General features: G+C 45.4%; 1 protein-coding gene across 1 annotated transcript in view; it reads right to left on the minus strand.

Annotated features, from left to right (window-relative positions):
- The window catches only part of LOC129869436 (heparan sulfate 2-O-sulfotransferase 1-like), a 74778-nt gene extending 58083 nt beyond the window's left edge, over window positions 1-16695 (minus strand). The window contains exon 1 of the mRNA XM_055943847.1: window positions 16259-16695. Coding sequence (XP_055799822.1) covers window positions 16259-16382 — 124 coding nt within the window. The 5' untranslated portion in view covers window positions 16383-16695. The remainder of the gene's footprint in view (window positions 1-16258) is intronic.
- Between the last annotated feature and the right edge of the window lie 3754 nt (window positions 16696-20449).

Genomic DNA, 20449 nt, shown 5'->3' on the forward strand with positions numbered 1-20449 from the left:
CCTATAGAAATGTTGTGCACCACGAGCTCATGGGCTCTCATTAAGCATTCGATTAGATTTTTGATTACATCTGCATTGATTTCAGAGTGATTGGAGGGACAATAGAGGGCTGAGTACCAGGTAGTTGGCAAGTTTGGTAGGCTAGTAATGACCATCAGCAGCATCAGAGCTTGGAGAAGCCAAATTACCGTGACTGTGTGGTCACATGGAATTTGACTGCCTTCTTGACTCGTGACTGCCGGTGTGTCGGTAATTCGGTGACCGCAACAGGCCTAGTCCAGGGTGTCTGGGATGATGCTGTTGATGTGAGCCATTCTCAGCATACACGTTCTGGTATTTCATCTGGCCCCGTGGCCTTGCGAATGTTAACCTGTTTAAAAAAGGTCTTACATCGGCTACGGAGAGCGAGATCAGTCAGGAACAGCTGGTGCTCTCATGCATGGTTCAGTGTTGCTTGCCTCGAAGCGAGATAGAAGGCATTTAGCTTGTCTGGTAGGCTCACATCACTGGACAGCTCACGGCTGGGTTTCACTTTGTAATACGTGATAGGTTGCGAGCCCTGCCACATCCGTCAAAGCTTCAGAGCTGGCGTTGTAGGATTCGATCTTAGTCCTGTATTGAGGATTTGCCTGTTTGATGGCTCGGAGGTCATAGATGGATTTGGTATAAGCATCCGGATTATAGTGTCCCGCTCCTTAAAAGCGGCAGCTTTAGCCTTTAGCTCAGTGCGGTGTTGCCTGTAATCCATGGCTTCTGAAGCCGGTGACTAATGTGGTAAACTCCTCAATGTTATCGGATGAATACCGGAAAATATTCCAGTCTATGCTAGCGAAACAGTCCTGAGCTGTGTTCGAATACTGATATTACGTACACTAACCGTACTATTTGTGAGGTGACTTGCGTATATAGTATGCTTATTGGTCATAGTTAGTATGCCAAAATTTCCCAGATGTCGTACTAAATACTTCAAAATATGAAGTATACATGCAGAGGACACCATTTCCATACTTTAGGGCCCATAATGCAATTCTTCAGGAAATGGGTGTGGCTTCACACAAAGAAAAACGGCAGAAATTATGTAGCCGAAGTCCAACGAGAGGGGACAAAAATGTATTGCTTTAACCAATTATGACAAATAAAAGTTACCTTACATGTTATGTTGGTGACAATTTGTTAGCTACGCTGTCCTTACGAACCACATAGCATATCATGAGAGCAGTATGTACCGGTATGTTAGCTAGCTACTTATACATCAAACTTACCAGTATGTTAACTATAGTCTAAACTATAGTTAATAAATGGCTAATAAAGTCAGACAGCTAGCTAACTTCACAACATCAGATGAGCTAACTTTAGCTTGAGGAACCAATTCACTATACTATTAACTGTTTTTCTTTATTTTTTCTGTATTTGTCTGTTTATTGTGTGTACTATTGTACTGCTCTAGGGATGTAATTATTGTCTGGATAACCTTAGACTGATGTATTTTTTTATTCACTCTTTATGCAATGGACAATGCAGAGAATGCCGGATGAAGAATGCTCATTTAATTACCATAGTGAATTATTGTAATGATTGTTAACGTGTCAGTTAATCCCATAAGGGATGGGTTTTCGATTTGACACGGAAATAACATTTCATTCATTCGGTATACAACTCCTTGCCGTTCCTCAAACTGTAACGTTAGTTGTAACATACTGTACTCTACTGCGCTCTCCTGTGGCACACTGCGCTCTCCTGTGGCACACTGCGCTCTCCTGTGGCACACTGCGCTCTCCTGTGGCACACTGCGCTCTCCTGTGGCACACTGCGCTCTCCTGTGGCACACTGCGCTCTCCTGTGACACACTGCGCTCTCCTGTGACACACTGCGCTCTCCTGTGACACACTGCGCTCTCCTGTGACACACTGCGCTCTCCTGTGACACACTGCGCTCTACTGCGCTCTCCTGTGACACACTGCGCTCTACTGCGCTCTCCTGTGACACACTGCGCTCTACTGCGCTCTCCTGTGACACACTGCGCTCTACTGCGCTCTCCTGTGACACACTGCGCTCTACTGCGCTCTCCTGTGACACACTGCGCTCTACTGCGCTCTCCTGTGACACACTGCGCTCTCCTGCGCTCTCCTGTGACACACTGCGCTCTCCTGTGACACACTGCGCTCTACTGCGCTCTCCTGCGGCACACTGCGCTCTACTGCGCTCTCCTGCGGCACACTGCGCTCTACTGCGCTCTCCTGCGGCACACTGCGCTCTACTGCGCTCTCCTGCGGCACACTGCGCTCTACTGCGCTCTCCTGCGACACACTGCGCTCTACTGCGCTCTCCTGCGACACACTGCGCTCTACTGCGCTCTCCTGCGACACACTGCGCTCTACTGCGCTCTCCTGCGACACACTGCGCTCTACTGCGCTCTCCTGCGACACACTGCGCTCTACTGCGCTCTCCTGCGACACACTGCGCTCTACTGCGCTCTCCTGCGACACACTGCGCTCTCCTGCGACACACTGCGCTCTACTGCGCTCTCCTGCGACACACTGCGCTCTACTGCGCTCTCCTGCGACACACTGCGCTCTACTGCGCTCTCCTGCGACACACTGCGCTCTCCTGCGCTCTCCTGCGACACACTGCGCTCTCCTGCGCTCTCCTGCGACACACTGCGCTCTCCTGCGCTCTCCTGCGACACACTGCGCTCTCCTGCGCTCTCCTGCGACACACTGCGCTCTCCTGCGCTCTCCTGCGACACACTGCGCTCTCCTGCGGCACACTGCGCTCTACTGCGCTCTCCTGCGGCACACTGCGCTCTACTGCGCTCTCCTGCGGCACACTGCGCTCTACTGCGCTCTCCTGCGGCACACTGCGCTCTACTGCGCTCTCCTGCGGCACACTGCGCTCTACTGCGCTCTCCTGCGACACACTGCGCTCTACTGCGCTCTCCTGCGACACACTGCGCTCTACTGCGCTCTCCTGCGACACACTGCGCTCTACTGCGCTCTCCTGCGACACACTGCGCTCTACTGCGCTCTCCTGCGACACACTGCGCTCTACTGCGCTCTCCTGCGACACACTGCGCTCTACTGCGCTCTCCTGCGACACACTGCGCTCTACTGCGCTCTCCTGCGACACACTGCGCTCTACTGCGCTCTCCTGCGACACACTGCGCTCTACTGCGCTCTCCTGCGACACACTGCGCTCTACTGCGCTCTCCTGCGACACACTGCACTCTACTGCGCTCTCCTGCGACACACTGCACTCTACTGCGCTCTCCTGCGACACACTGCACTCTACTGCGCTCTCCTGCGACACACTGCACTCTACTGCGCTCTCCTGCGACACACTGCACTCTACTGCGCTCTCCTGCGACACACTGCACTCTACTGCGCTCTCCTGCGACACACTGCACTCTACTGCGCTCTCCTGCGACACACTGCACTCTACTGCGCTCTCCTGCGACACACTGCACTCTACTGCGCTCTCCTGCGACACACTGCACTCTACTGCGCTCTCCTGCGACACACTGCACTCTACTGCGCTCTCCTGCGACACACTGCACTCTACTGCGCTCTCCTGCGACACACTGCACTCTACTGCGCTCTCCTGCGACACACTGCACTCTACTGCGCTCTCCTGCGACACACTGCACTCTACTGCGCTCTCCTGCGACACACTGCACTCTACTGCGCTCTCCTGCGACACACTGCACTCTACTGCGCTCTCCTGCGACACACTGCACTCTACTGCGCTCTCCTGCGACACACTGTACTCTCCTGCAACACACTGTACTCTCCTGCAACACACTGTACTCTCCTGCACTCTCCTGCAACACACTGTACTCTCCTGCACTCTCCTGCAACACACTGTACTCTCCTGCACTCTCCTGCAACACACTGTACTCTCCTGCACTCTCCTGCAACACACTGTACTCTCCTGCACTCTCCTGCAACACACTGTACTCTCCTGCGACACACTGTACTCTCCTGCGCTCTCCTGCGACACACTGTACTCTCCTGCGCTCTCCTGCGACACACTGTACTCTCCTGCGCTCTCCTGCAACACACTGTACTCTCCTGCGCTCTCCTGCAACACACTGTACTCTCCTGCGCTCTCCTGCAACACACTGTACTCTCCTGCGCTCTCCTGCAACACACTGTACTCTCCTGCGCTCTCCTGCAACACACTGTACTCTCCTGCGCTCTCCTGCAACACACTGTACTCTCCTGCGCTCTCCTGCAACACACTGTACTCTCCTGCGCTCTCCTGCAACACACTGTACTCTCCTGCGCTCTCCTGCAACACACTGTACTCTCCTGCGCTCTCCTGCAACACACTGTACTCTCCTGCGCTCTCCTGCAACACACTGTACTCTCCTGCGCTCTCCTGCAACACACTGTACTCTCCTGCGCTCTCCTGCAACACACTGTACTCTCCTGCGCTCTCCTGCAACACACTGTACTCTCCTGCGCTCTCCTGCAACACACTGTACTCTCCTGCGCTCTCCTGCAACACACTGTACTCTCCTGCGCTCTCCTGCAACACACTGTACTCTCCTGCGCTCTCCTGCAACACACTGTACTCTCCTGCGCTCTCCTGCAACACACTGTACTCTACTGCGCTCTCCTGCAACACACTGTACTCTACTGCGCTCTCCTGCAACACACTGTACTCTACTGCGCTCTCCTGTAACACACTGTACTCTACTGCGCTCTCCTGTAACATACTGCACTCTCCTGCAACACACTGTACTCTGCTGCGCTCTCCTGTAACATACTGTACTCTACTGCGCTCTCCTGTAACACACTGTACTCTGCTGCGCTCTCCTGTAACATACTGTACTCTGCTGCGCTCTCCTGTAACATACTGTACTCTGCTGCGCTCTCCTGTAACATACTGTACTCTGCTGCGCTCTCCTGTAACATACTGTACTCTGCTGCGCTCTCCTGTAACACACTGTACTCTGCTGCGCTCTCCTGTAACATACTGTACTCTGCTGCGCTCTCCTGTAACATACTGTACTCTGCTGCGCTCTCCTGTAACATACTGCACTCTCCTGCAACACACTGTACTCTGCTGCGCTCTCCTGTAACATACTGTACTCTACTGCGCTCTCCTGCAACACACTGTACTCTCCTGCGCTCTCCTGCAACACACTGTACTCTCCTGCGCTCTCCTGCAACACACTGTACTCTCCTGCGCTCTCCTGCAACACACTGTACTCTACTGCGCTCTCCTGCAACACACTGTACTCTACTGCGCTCTCCTGCAACACACTGTACTCTACTGCGCTCTCCTGTAACACACTGTACTCTACTGCGCTCTCCTGTAACATACTGCACTCTACTGCGCTCTCCTGTAACATACTGCACTCTCCTGCAACACACTGTACTCTGCTGCGCTCTCCTGTAACATACTGTACTCTACTGCGCTCTCCTGTAACACACTGTACTCTGCTGCGCTCTCCTGTAACATACTGTACTCTGCTGCGCTCTCCTGTAACATACTGTACTCTGCTGCGCTCTCCTGTAACATACTGTACTCTGCTGCGCTCTCCTGTAACATACTGTACTCTGCTGCGCTCTCCTGTAACACACTGTACTCTGCTGCGCTCTCCTGTAACATACTGTACTCTGCTGCGCTCTCCTGTAACATACTGTACTCTGCTGCGCTCTCCTGTAACATACTGTACTCTGCTGCGCTCTCCTGTAACATACTGTACTCTACTGCGCTCTCCTGTAACACACTGTACTCTGCTGCGCTCTCCTGTAACATACTGTACTCTGCTGCGCTCTCCTGTAACATACTGTACTCTGCTGCGCTCTCCTGTAACATACTGTACTCTGCTGCGCTCTCCTGTAACATACTGTACTCTGCTGCGCTCTCCTGTAACATACTGTACTCTGCTGCGCTCTCCTGTAACATACTGTACTCTGCTGCGCTCTCCTGTAACATACTGTACTCTGCTGCGCTCTCCTGTAACATACTGTACTCTGCTGCGCTCTCCTGTAACACACTGTACTCTACTGTGCTCTCCTGTAACACACTGTACTCTACTGTGCTCTCCTGTAACACACTGTACTCTACTGTGCTCTCCAAATATCTATGATTGGTTCAGATCTGGACTGAACCAAATCTAGAAGTCTATGTTTGGGCCAAATCAAGGCTGGTCCGAACCAAAATAGTTGTCAGGGGTCTTTACTTCAACATGGTGTGTTGATGCATTTCCAATAGACGATTTCTAAAAAGACCCCTTTTCCATTAGTTTGACCCAAGAATCAAAAACTTACTCACATTTACTATAGAAAATGGATGTAAAATGTATGCCTTAAAAAATAAAATAACTCTTAGGTTTCATTTGACACCAGAGTTGACTTCACATGTTGATGTTCATGGGTCCTTTAACATGGATCTGCCCATATATAAAATACCATCCTCTAAAGCTAAGAAAAGACCTAAGGATTTTTTTTTAAAGGATTTTCTGAGAGTATTTTAGTGAAGTAAACCCGAAATAAGGCATTGAAGCTGAAGGCAGCACAGAAAACTAGGCAAACAGACACAGTAGCCCTGTAGAAGCGATGCGATCAGCTGTCAGCCGGTGAAAGAGAAGGCCACTATTCTCTAGGATCTCCCTCGACTTATCACCACCATCACTTCCCTCTTCTCTGGATCAATACAACTGTCCCGGGTCATGTTGGAGCACAAACAGTTTGTCGTTCACCACCAGAAAGTTACGTCTGTTTTCCAGTGAACTTGTGTAATAGCAGGAAGTGGAACAAGTTCAGAAACACAGTCGTGGTGCACCTAAGTCAAGAGTCCTGATCGTGAATTGGACTGTCTGGAATGTGATAGGTCATTAATTCAGTACGGTAGCCTGGCTGCAAGGGCATGATCAATTATGGATAACATTTGACATAAATTACTACAAACTATTTTTATTTTAAAAAGGCCCAAACTATAAAAGGAATTCACCAGACTAAATTCTAATCCATTCAGAGAAACATACACTGCGAGATCCAGGCCTAAGCATTATCAAGCAGGACTAAACTTGTATCTTATTAAAGTTCCCCCCCCAAAAAACAGGTTAGAAGGATATCTCAGATTAAAACGCCTGCAGAATCTGCCACGTAGCCCGTTTTACCACTCAATGACTAGTCTATTATACAACATTAAATCAGTCAAGTTGCTGATGACGTAATGGAATGGGGACACCCTGCTGAGATTGAGGGATAGTGAGTGGGGATACCGAGCTGAGATGGAAAGTAGGGGTATGAACGTTTAAACAAAAAAATAAAAATAAAATAACATTTAAAAAAAATAAAATAAAAAAAAAAAATCGGGATCCTTATCAAGAAGAAAAATGCACTTTTTTTTGCCTCCACAAAATTAAAATCACTGTGCAGTTATCACAAAACATAACTTTCTGTGTTATAGCCCAACTAGATAATAATAGGCTATAAACGCCTGGGTTGTGTAATTTAAGATGGTAGACTCAGCGATAGGAAGTACATGCAGAAAATACACAGCATAGTAAGTCAAATGGCAGTACTGGTACAATGCTTAACCATCTGAAAGGGATGCGCACCATGAGACACAAAGTGTTGCTAGCAGCAGCAGCATTGTGAATTCATGTGGAATGCAATCATTTATCATTTTAAAAGAAACCCAGATTAAAAAATTAAAAAGTTTAAACGTTAAAAATACATTTGTCACATTCCTAATTGAGGGATAGTGAATGTGCACATGGAAGTGTGACACGGGCATACAGAGTGTTAGAGACAGCAATCAGCATGCCTTCAGCTGAGACTGGGAGAGGAGGCATTCAGGGCCATACAGAGTTAGACAGGAAGTAGTCAGCTGAGACAGGGAGAGGAGGCATTCAGGGCCATACAGAGTTAGACAGGAAGTAGTCAGCTGAGACAGGGAGAGGAGGCATTCAGGGCCATACAGAGTTAGACAGGAAGTAGTCAGCTGAGACAGTGAGAAGGCTCTCTTCTTTCTTTTCCGTCGGGGACTCATTATTTAGGGTACCATGTCTTCCATAGTGCTCATGCACTCACTTCCACTCTAGTTTAGATGAATTACTCAAATCTGCCTAGAAAGAGGAAGTTTGTTAGGCTTCGTTATGTGACAAAACACCCAAAATCTACAATAAGACAGGAGTCATTTGTTTCTAAAAAGAGAATGCCGACCATCCTCCACTTGCTGTCTCTCGGTTGGTCTCTGCCTGTCCGTCCATCCAGTCTAAACTGCACAAGGCTGAGAGGAAGATGACAAAACCGGTAGAAATCGAACCTGAACTCTCATTGTGGCGTGCCAGTTTACCCACAGCAGCAGAATAAGAAGTCCTGTCGAAGTAGAATGTGCGATCTGGCCTGGCATCGCTCTCCTCACCGCTACATTTGCAGTTTGACCGGCAGCTCATTTTTTTTATATATTTTTTTTTTTGTTACCTTTATTTAACTAGGCAAGTCAGTTAAGAACAAATTCTTATTTTCAATGACGGCCCAGGAACAGTGGGTTAACTGCCTGTTCAGGGGCAGAACGACAGATTTGTACCTTGTCAGCTCGGGGATTTGAACTTGCAACCTTCCGGTTACTAGTCCAACGCTCTAACCACTAGGCTACGCTGCCGCCCCGACCTCATTGGTCAAAGCACTACTGATTAACACAAAAGCCAGCCTCCTGATAAAAGATGAATATTGACAGTCAAAGACAGTAGTCCTGCTGCAGACGTATTAATCACACACACACACACACACACCCCTCCATTCATCACTCAGCTAACCAGTATCATAATGGATGTGCTGCCAATCACCAACTCAAACCAAACTTACTCCATTGGACTCGGACGATTGGTTACAGTGAGCAAAAACATGAATAATTAAATCAGTTACACAGAAACAAAACCTTATTTTGGGGCTGGCAAGTTATGTGGGACAACAGATAAGGTTTTGTAAAATTATTTTTTGATGAATTTGAATTTTATTTCCGTGTCTAATCGCCAGTTGACAACCCATCCCTTACAGGATTAACTGACACAAACATTACAATGATTCGCAGAGAACTTCGTAGTGCAGTATTAAGTCTAACCCTGGAACAGTAAAACAATTCAAAATAAATACAGAAAAATTACAGATATTTTAAATATATGGAACCCAAACATTGAAAGTTAACTCTGTCTCTGCACCATTTAAAACAAGAAATCAGAGAGCCTTTTGCTGGGATTCCAACAATCCATGAAAATACAAAATGGCTCTAGCAGGTTCAACTGAAAAGCTGCAGTCTTCGTGATAAGGCTGCTGAGCAGAGATCCAGAAAAGAACAGACGTGAAAACCAGGCCCAGAAAAGAACAGACGTGAAAACCAGGCCCAGAAAAGAACAGACGTGAAAACCAGGCCCAGAAAAGAACAGACGTGAAAACCAGGCCCAGAAAAGAACAGACGTGAAAACCAGGCCCAGAAAAGAACAGGGCTTTACTGAACCGTGTGAGGGGTGTCTGTCAAATCGCTCCACCTTCTCCCCCCCCCCTCCTTTCTTCCCCTCCATGAAGCCCACTTTGCCAAGGAGACCTTCCGGGATACCAAGAAAATCCACTCCACAACGAGAGCCCTGCTAATGCTGCAGTGGAAAGAAGTGGGGGAAATGCATTGAGGAAACCCTTGGGAGGACACAAAGGAGACAGCCTCATTAGGTTCAGTTTCACAATGAAATGTAGAATAAATAAAAAAGTTACATTGCCAAGTATAAAACCCATTGCAGCTCACATACCAGACATATACAACTATAAGCACAGGACTTGCTCTTGTTTATTCAGCCATGTCGCCTAGGTAATGGCCACTGTGTCATCTGTGTGCATTCAAAAAGCTGGTAAGACAGCAACAGGGAGGGGCTAATGATCAATCGTGTACATGGCAAAATGCACTCTACAACAACAAAAAAATCACAGGCCAGATGAATCCTGTTGATCAGAGGAGATAGTCACATCTGGTCAAAAGGGTTGACCCATTGGCATGATGGGTAATGCCAGTAAATGGACATCCTTCTCCTCTTCTTTCTCCCTCCAAATAGCCTAGGACCACCTGGCATCAGAGCAAAAAACTTGAGGTATTGTCCCGGCCCTACTTACTACCATCTATTAATATAAATCCCTTCTCCCACTCAAACTTCAACCCATGGACACTGCTCTCAACCAATCCCTGCGGACAGAACAACCAACCCCCCCCTCCCCCTTATGAAGTACTGCTACTGTAGCATCATCCCAACGTCAGTCTGATGTTCTTCTGTTGCCCGATCAGCAGGGATGTGGACAACAGAGGATAATGGTCTGGCTAAGCTGCTTCTTCTTCTTGTCTACCAAGTAACAATTATTATAATCCTCTTTGTTTCCAAGGTTATGTCAGCAGCTTCCTGGAGTTGTGGGCCTTGACAATGGCCTTAAATGGCAATGTATTAGACATTGCAGGGGAAGGAAGCTGCTCAAGGTAGGTACAATGCTTTTCACACAATGACCTAGCGTGACCTGCAGCGAATCATGACGGAAAACGCATATCAAATTATTTATATATATTTTTTTAAATAAACATTTGTATTTTACCTTTATTTAACCAGTCAAGTCAGTTAAGAACAAATTCTTATTTTCAATGACAGCCTAGGAACAGTGGGTTAACTGCCTTGTTCAGGGGCAGAACAGATTTGTATCTTGTCAGCTCGGGGATTCAAACTTGCAACCTTTCGGTTACTAGTCCAACACTCTAACCACTAGGCTACGCTGCCGCCCGATATTGGTAGCCTGCATAATAGAACTATGTAAAGCATCTGTACAGATTCCCCCTATTCAGAGTTTGAAATACCTAGGGGTCCCTGGTCAAAAGTAGTGCACTATATTAGGGAATAGGGTGTGATTTGGGACGCAGCCCATTGATGTGTCAGACTGGCCCATAGTGACAGGCTGGCAGCACGATAGGGAATAATCCCCATTGCTGCTCATCCATCACCTTTCACCTCTCCAGATACAGCAGCCGTCCACATTTAATCCCATTTAATTACAGTATTATTGGATTTCTGATTCCCCTCCCCAATCTCATCCATAATGAAAATTCAGAACATGACTGAAAGCTGTGTACTTATTATGATTTCTATTATTGTATCTTTCAACCCTGCGTTGTCGGAAAGGTTAAACACTTCACTGTTAAGTCGGGTAGCCTTTCACCTGTTGTTTAGGAAGCTTGTGACAAATACAAATTAGCTTTGAAAAAAAACATGCTTTGTGTTCATTAGTCATTGGTTCATTAGTCACGATATACTCGATTGAATGTTATATTTACACACACACGTCCCTTATTAAAAAAAAAATATGTAACTTACACTATTAAATAATGCCAAAGGGGAGCATGACGGCTAGCGTAGACAAGCAGCTCTGTCTCTACCCCGCTTCAGCGGGAACAGGAACAATCATCCTTTGGGAATGGGTTGGTTATGGCTTAGCCTATGCAGACAACTGACGGACATTATCAAAACAGATGGTTTATTGGTCGTGTACACACAGTTCAGCAGATAATAGAGGGTGCAGTGAGATGTTATGTTACTAGCTCCTAACGATATAGCAAAAGTCAAACAAGTAAACAAATAAATCAACCGAGAAATGTCTAAACTAATCCGATGAACAAACCAAATACAGTTGAAGTCAGAGGTTTAAATACACCTTAGCCGAATACATTTAAACTCAGTTTTCACAATTCCTGACATTTAATCCTAGTAAAAATTCCCTGTCTTAGGTCAGTTAGGATCACCACTTTATTTTAAGAATGTGAAATGTCAGAATAATAGTAGAGAGAATGATTTAATTCAGCTTTAATTTCTTTCATCACATTCCCAGTGGGTCAGAAGTTCACATACACTCAATTAGTATTGGGTAGCATTGCCTTTAAATTGTTTAACTTGGGTCAAATGCGTCGGGTAGCCTTCCACAAGCTTCCCATAATAAGTTGGGTAAATGTTGGCCCATTCCTCCTGACAGAGCTGGTGTAACTGAGTCAGGTTTGTAGGCCTCCTTGCTTGCACGTGCTTTTTCAGTTCTGCCCACAAATGTTCTATAGGACTAAGGTCAGGGCTTTGTGATGGCCACTCCAAAACCTTGACTTTGTTGTCCTTAAGCCATTTTGCCACAACTTTGGAAGTATGCTTGGGGTCATTGTCCATTTGGAAGACCCATTTGCAACCAAGCTTTAACTTCCAGACTGATGTCTTGAGATATTGCTTCAATATATTTAAAAAAATTAAAACTGCAATGTCTTTGAGTCAATAAGTATTCAACCCCTTTGTCATGAAAAGCCTAAAATCAGATCAGGAGTAAAAATGTGCTTAACAAGTCACATAATAAGTTGCATGGACTCACTTTGTGTCCAATAAGTCTAACATGACTGTTGAATGACTACCTCATCTCTGCACCCCACACATACAGATAATGTTAAGGTCCCTCAGCCGAGCAGTGAATTTCAAACAAAGACCAGGGAGATTTTCCAACGCCTCGCAAAGGGCACCTATAAGTATATGGGTAAAAAAAAAAGCAGACATTGAATATCCCTTTGAACATGGTGAAGTTGTTAATTATACTCTGGATGGTGTATCAATACACCCAGTCACTACAAAGAGACAGGCGTCCTTCCTAACTCAGTTGCCGGACAGGAAGGAAACTGCTCAGAGATTTTACAATGAGGCCAATGGTGACTTTAAAACAGTTAAGAGTTTAATGGATGGCTCAACATTGTAGTTACTCCACAAAACTAACTTCAATGACAGAGTGAAAAGGAAGCCTGTACTGAATTAAAAAAAATATATTCCAAAACATGTATCCTGTTTGCAACAAGGCACTAAAGTAACACTGCCGAAAATGTGCCAAAGAAATACACTTTGTCCTGAATAAAATGCATTATGTTTGGGGCAAATACAACACATTACTGAGTACCACTATCCATATTTTCAAGCATAGTGGTGGTGAAAGCATCATGTTATGGGTATGCTTGTAATCATTAAGGACTGGGGAGTTCAGGATAAAAAAAGAAAGTAATGGAGCTAAGCACAGGCAAAACCCTAGAGCAGGGGTGTCAAACTCATTCCACGGAGGGCCTTGTGTCTGCAGGTTTTTGGTCTTTCCTTTCAATAAAGCCCTAGACAACCAGGTGTGGGGAGTTCCTAACTAATTAGTGATGTTAATTCATCAATCAAGTACAAGGGTGGAGCGAAAACCCGCAGACACTCGGCCCTCCGTGGAATGAGTTTGACACCTGTGCCCTAGAGGAACACCTGGTTCAGCTTTCCACTAGACACCGGGAGATAAATTCCCCTTTCAGCAGGACAATAACCTACAACACAAAGCCAAATCTACACTGGAGTTGCTTACCAAGAGGACAGTGAACGTTCCTGAGTGGGCGAGTTAGTTTTGGCTTAAATCTATTTTAAAATATATAAAATAGTTTCTCTAGCAATGATCAAAAACCAATTTGAAAGGAATAAATGGGCAAATGTTGAACAATCCTGGTGTGGGACGCGCTTAGAGATTTACCCAGAAAGACTCACAGCTGTAGTCAATGTCAGAAGTGCTTCTACAAAATGTCTATAAATATGTTTTCACTTTGTCATTATGGGGTATTTTGTGTCGCTGGGAGAAAGAGAAAATGTATTTCATCCATTTTGAATCAGGCTGTAACACAACAAGATGTGGAATAAGTCAAGGGGTATGAATACATTCTCAAGGCACTGTATCAACACTGGATTCATTTACAAAGCATATACTAAGAATGGTATGTACAATAGTAAAGATACTAAGAATGGTATGTACAGTAGTAGAGATGTTATGGAGCCATATCAAGAATATAGTATTTAAATACACAGTACAAAACCCCATGGGAAGATGGATAGAGTTGCAGGAAATGATCTTCCAGACCAGAGTCCAGAATATAATATATATACAGAATGTGAAGAGAAAATGTGTGTATAGCAAGCACTCGTTATACAGGATGAGCCATGAGTAGAATACAGTATACAGTGTGTAAACATTATTAAAAGTGATCAGTGTTCAATTATTTTACGTACATTAGGGCAGCAGTCTAAAGAGCAGGGTAGTAGCCGGCTAGTGTCTAAGGTTCTGGGCTCCCAAATGGCACAACGGTCTAAGGAACTGCATCTCAGTGCTAGAGGCGTCACTGCAGGCCCTGGTTCGATTCCAGGCTGTATCACAACCGGCCGTGATTGGGAGTCCCATAGGGCAGCGCACAATTGGCCCAGCGTCGTCTGGGTTTGGCTGTCATTGTAAATAAGAATATTATTATTATTTATTAAAGCTCAATAAAATAAGGTTCGGGGCAGGGTACTGGGCAGAGGCCTGGCTAGCGGTGACTATTTAACAGTCTGATGGCCTGGAGATAGATGTCTCTCAGTCTCTCGATCCTGGATTTGATGAACCTGTACTGTCACCGCCCTCTAGATGGTAGCGGGGTGAACAGGCCATGGCTCGGGTGGCTGAGGTCCTTGATCTTCTAGATGGTAGCGGGTGAACAGGCCATGGCTCGGGTGGCTGAGGTCCTTGATGATCTTCTAGATGGTAGCGGGGTGAACAGGCCGTGGCTCGGGTGACTGAGGTCCTTGAAGATCTTCTTGGCCGTCCTATGACACTGGCTGTTTTAGATGTCCTGGAGGGCAGGCATTGTGCCCCCGATGATGAGCCTGGCTGAACCACACCACCCTCTGGCGAGCCCTGCGTTTTCAGGCCGTAGCATGCGGTAATACAGCCCGACAGGACGCTCTCAACAGTGTATCTGTATACGTTTGTGAGGGTATTAGGTGGCAAAGACTAATCTCTCCAACAAGGCTCTGTTGCGCATTCATCACCACGCTGTCGGTGTGAAGGGGACCATTACAGGTCCTCAGTGATGTCCACCCATTTGACCCTCTCCACGGTGGCCCTGTCGATGTGGAGAGGGGCGTGTTCTCTCTGCAGCAGTATCATACACAGGTGAAATGATAACCTGACATTCTATTTTGTTAGGAAAGGGGAAATCTTTTGGATCAGACCTAGGTGGGTACAACTGCATGATGCAGAATTGCCTCTAAGGGAATGGGATACAACATATCAACACAGCTTTAGCTGTGACAGATGGCTTCTTCAAATCAAAACGCTTCACACACAGATATGGAGAGCCATTCCTGCTCTATCGTCGGCTCGATTAGAACAAGACGACCCAGATTTCCAGCCAAACTGAGTTTCAATGCAGCTGTAACGAGAAGAGTGAAATACTGCACATTTTACCCAGAAAACTGTCATTTTCATCCTCATGCTAGCTTGCAGTAGCCAATCTACCGCTAGCTAGCATGAGGACAAAATGGGAATTTTTCCAGGAAAACTAGCAGTATTTCAATCTTGTCTATGTATCAGTGTGGGAAAAGTTACAATTTGGAGTACAGTGGCATATCACATCTCTGCATAGAGGTATGTTTTCCGACCCCTATCTCACGCTGACTCCATGGTGTCTGAAGGCCGAGATCCTTTTCCACGTAAATTTGGATAGCCACGTTTGCTTCACCCTCCTGTTGGTGCTAGCAACAGCTAGGTAGTGCCATGTATCAACAGTCAATCTAGTATGGGCTGGAAACTATAGTTACTGGAAACGAGTGAGTTTCGAATGGTCAATAGCAACGCAATTTTCATAAAGTTAATCTTTCCCCAACTTTGGTCCTGCCCCTCACCCATATTAGCATCACCCAATGCCCCCCTTCTTCTCCTCGCGTCTGTCATTGAAATGGAATTCCATTGGTTCATCACTCCCAATTTGCTATGTTGATCTCTTGTGTTAATGTAACCATGATTGCGTTCCGACCCTAGTGCAGCTCAATGTAAAAAAAAAAAAAGCGTTATGGTAGGGTCGGTATCTTCTGGTAAATACTAAACGTATTAAGTTAACTAGTTTGTTGTTGGAAAACATTAACAAAATGTGGAAAGACGGGATACATTGTAGCCAGCCAACTAGCTACCGAGTTGCCTTTAGGTAACTAACTGCTAGCTAGCTCGATTAGAATGCAAAACTGCACTCTTGGCTGGAAAGCTATCTTGCTAGTTAAACGTTAGCTAACGTTACCCAAAATCACAAGATAGATTTCCGATCTGAAGTCGATGATTGTAATTCTCCAACACACTGTTTACAAACACTTAGCACGTAACTACTGTTGATATTTTACAAATATCGTGCAGGACAGCGTTCAAATGCTTACCCAGTTTTGCCCGCGACTCCTCCAGTTTCTGGATTTGGTTTTCAATGAAGAGCATCGACACTCCAAAAGCCAAAATAGACAAAAGCTGTAACTTGGGCGGCATCATAATCCTTAAAAGCCCCATCAAACTATCAGATGCAAACAATTCATACCGCGAATTCAATATTCATAAGAGAGGGGGTGAAGTCAAGTCTTGTGTTCATCAATGAATGCGAACGATGTGGATGTCCAAGACTAGCGTTTACTTATCAAAGGATTGAAAAACTAGCTATTGCTACACACTAATTTAGTATCTAACACTTATCAAATCAGTTCAACGTTGAGTCTTGTGCTCTCTGCTCCGTCCGTAGTTTCATCCGTGCTCCCGTGAACAGCAGCCTACTATACAGACAGCGCGCTTTCAAGTCGGGTTGCCATGTCAATAACACTTAAAACCCGCCCCGCCAAAAGACCGGAAAACGAGCATATCATGATTTTCACAGCAAGAGATGAGTTGCCATATCTATACAATACACCATTTTCCTTAACGTTACCAAGCCAATTAAGAAGGAATATCATAGTAACAGGCTGACTACACCACTCGCGTTGCAAAATAAATTTAGAAATCTATGTTATGAAATTAAATTATTGCACCACACTGCTCGCGCGCCAACAAGTGTCTGCGTAGAAGTCATTCCTATACGCAAATCGTGCTGCCAGTCCTGCGTCTCCCATCTCCTCGTTGGTTTATAGAAGCAGGTACCCAAGTGCCATCTCCTCATTGGTTATACCCACGTGGGTGACTGAAAGACAAATGAGGTCAGTAGCTGTAATGCACCAAATTTATGAAAGTTGCCAATAAAGTCAAGAGAAGAAAAAGCCTGGAAAGAAGAGAGATGACTAGAAACGATTCGGTTGACCGTTTTGTGTGTGGATTAATTGGCGGAGTAGAGGACCGTGTGCATTTCAGGTAAAATAACAACTCAATGTTTATATCCCAGGACAAATTAGCTAGCAACAGCAAGCTAGCTAAATAGGACAAATTAGCTAGCAAGTGCATGCTAAATTGCCATAAGTGTTTAATGCTTTTCGACCTGTCTCCAAATTAATATAATTCATTCAGAGTTTGTTTTGATATTTTAACCTGCGTGTCGTCATCGCGTTCTGTGTGGGGGGACAAAATATATTTATGCACGATGGCGCACAGACAGTTTGGGTTCCGTGTAACGACGTTAGAAGCAAAATTTGAGTTTCCTCAAATTAAGAATTATTGCAAGCTATGACATTACTTAGCAAAGGACTTTAAATATGTAGCAAGAGAAAATATATTTCACCCTTGTTAAACTCGCCAGATCATTTTCCATCAATGAATGTCGATTTAACTTGTTTGACTGCGATGATTAACCAATAAGGCACAAGGGGTGTGGTATATGGCCAAAATACAGTGCCTTCGGAAAGTATTCAGACCCCTTGACTTTTTTGCACATTCTGTTACGTTACAGCCTTATTCTAAAACGGATTTAAAAAATAAATAAAAAATCCTCAGTAATCTACACACAATACTCCATACTGACAAAGCGAAAACAGGTTTAGAAATGTTTGCAAATGTATTACAAATTAAAAACTGAAATCCACCTGTGGTAAATTCAATTGGTTGGACATGATTTGGAAAGGCACACACACACCTGTCTATACAAGGTCCCACAGTTGACAGAGCATGTCGGAGCAAAAACCAAGCCATGAGATCGAAGGAATTGTCCATAGAGCTCAGAGACAGGATTGTGTCGAGGCACACATCTGGGGAAGGGTACCAAAAATATCTTCAGCATTGTGATCCAAGAACACAGTGGCCTCCATTCTTAAATGGAAGAAGTTTGGAACCACCAAGACTCTTCCTAGAGCTGGCCGCCCGGCCAAACTGAGCAATCCTTGGTCAGGGAGGTGACCAAGAACCCAATGGTCACTCTGACAGAGCTCTAGAGTTCCTCTGTGGAGATGGGAGAACCTTCCAGAAGGACAACCATCTCTGCAGCATTCCACGAATCAGGCCTTTATGGTAGAGTGGTCAGACAGAAGCCTCTCCTCAGTAAAATGTACATGACAGCCCGCTTGGAGTTTGCCAGAAGGCACCTAAAGGACTCTCAGACCATGATTAACAAGATTCTCTGGTCTGATGAAACCAAGATTGAACTCTTTGGCCTGAATGCCAAGTGTCACGTCTGCAGGAAACCTGGCACTATCTCTACGGTGAAGCACAGTGGTGGCGGCATCATGCTGTGAGGATGTTTTTCAGCGGCAGGAACTGGGAAACTAGTCAGGATTGAGGCAAAGATGAACGGAGCAAAGTATAGAGAGATCCTTGATGAAAACCTGCTCCAGATCGCTCAGGACCTCAGACTGGGGCAAAGGTTCACCTTCCAACAGGACAACAACCCTAAGCACACAGACAAGACAACGCAGGAGTGGCTTCGGGACAAGTCTCTGAATGTCCTTGAGTGGCCCAGCCAGAGCCCTGACTTGAACCTGATTGAACATCTCTGGAGAGATCTGAAAATAGTTGCTCAGCAATGCTCCCCATCCTACCTGACAGAACTTGAGAGGGTCTGCAGAGAAGAATGAGAGAAACTCCCCAAATACAGGTGTGCCAAGCTTGTAGCGTCATACCCAAGAAGACTCGAGGCTGTAATCGCTGCCAAAAGAGCTTCAACAAAGTACTGAGTAAAGTGTCTGAATAGTTTTGTAAATGTGATATTTAGTTTGTGTATATATATATTTTTTTTATATATGCATGTGTGTACATTCCCTAAGATTTCTAAACTGTTTTTGCTTTGTCATTATGGGGTATTGTGTGTAGATTGATGAAGGAAAAATACAATTTATTCAATTTTAGAATAAGGCTGTAACCAAAATGTTGGAAAAAGTCAAGTGGTCTGAATACTTTCCGAAGGCATTGTATATCAGTACACTCAACTTAAGCACTACGAAACTTATATTCGATCAAATAAACCTCAGGTAGCAAGTAGGACATAATTTTTTCTAGACCAAATTTGACACTTTCTCAGATTTTCTGCCGAGTTAGGACTCTCTTCCTCGCTGGGTATAATAATAACTATGGGAGAGCAGACTGGAATTGAGCATTTTATTCAATGGTAAACGGCCTGAGTGAACTGTCATCATTTATCCACCATCTTTGATATAACATGAGCGCTTGGCTCGTTCTCATGCCGCATTCAAGACAACTCGGAACTCTGTCATTTTCGTATTGGAAACTTGTTGCAAAAAGTTTCACACTTGGAAAGTATCAGCAAAGAGTTTTTATCACTAAACCAAGATAGACCACAGCCTCTCGTTTCCAACGTGAATAAATTAGTCATAGTGTGCAGAACAAACAAGGAGGTGGGCATATTTCCGTTAGGGAACGCCTACTCTGTGAGGTGCGCATGTGCAATTCCATCTTCTCCCACTGCCGGCTACTGGGCTTCCTTTCACCACCATATTTGGTAGTGAGTGGAAAAGCCAAGCGTATGCTTCACATTTATACATCTGGTGAAATATCTGTCTCATTGTTCTATCTGTGGTATCAGAATCAACTAATAGGAAACTCCACGCAAAAAAAAAATGTAGCGACGCAAATGTTTTAACTCCGAGGTTTCGAGTTTCAAAAAGTCTTGAAAGCATTGTTGCCATGTTCACGGTTTTCCTGCCAAATTGGGATACTTTGAAAACGATGTGGTGAAAATGTATTGGTTGCAGGTTTTTGGGCTATTTCTAAGTTGCACCGCCACTGTCATGGCATTCCGCTTAAAAAATATACAGTATATTTCACTGCTGCTTCCTGTCAGGCTATCATGACCCAGGATAAGACCCAGATACAGACAGGAGGCGGATAGTTCGATTCTCAGATTATTTATTATATTACGGGGCAGGCAAAAGGCAGGTCGAGGGCAGGCAGAGGTTCGTAACCAGGTCAGAGTCAGGCAGCTTCATGACAGGCAGAAAGGTCAGAACTGGGAAGACTAGAAACAAAAACTTGAGAACAGGAAACAAATAGGAAACACGCTGACCTGACAATACAAGACGAACAGGCAACAGACAAAGAGAAAACGCAGGTATAAATACACAGGGGATAATGGTGAAAAATGAGAGACACCTGGTGGCAGTTGGAGACAAGCACGAGCCAGGTGAAACAGATCAGGGTGTGACACAGGCATT

Source organism: Salvelinus fontinalis, chromosome 14 (assembly GCF_029448725.1).
Source record: "Salvelinus fontinalis isolate EN_2023a chromosome 14, ASM2944872v1, whole genome shotgun sequence".
Lineage (NCBI taxonomy): Eukaryota > Metazoa > Chordata > Actinopteri > Salmoniformes > Salmonidae > Salvelinus > Salvelinus fontinalis.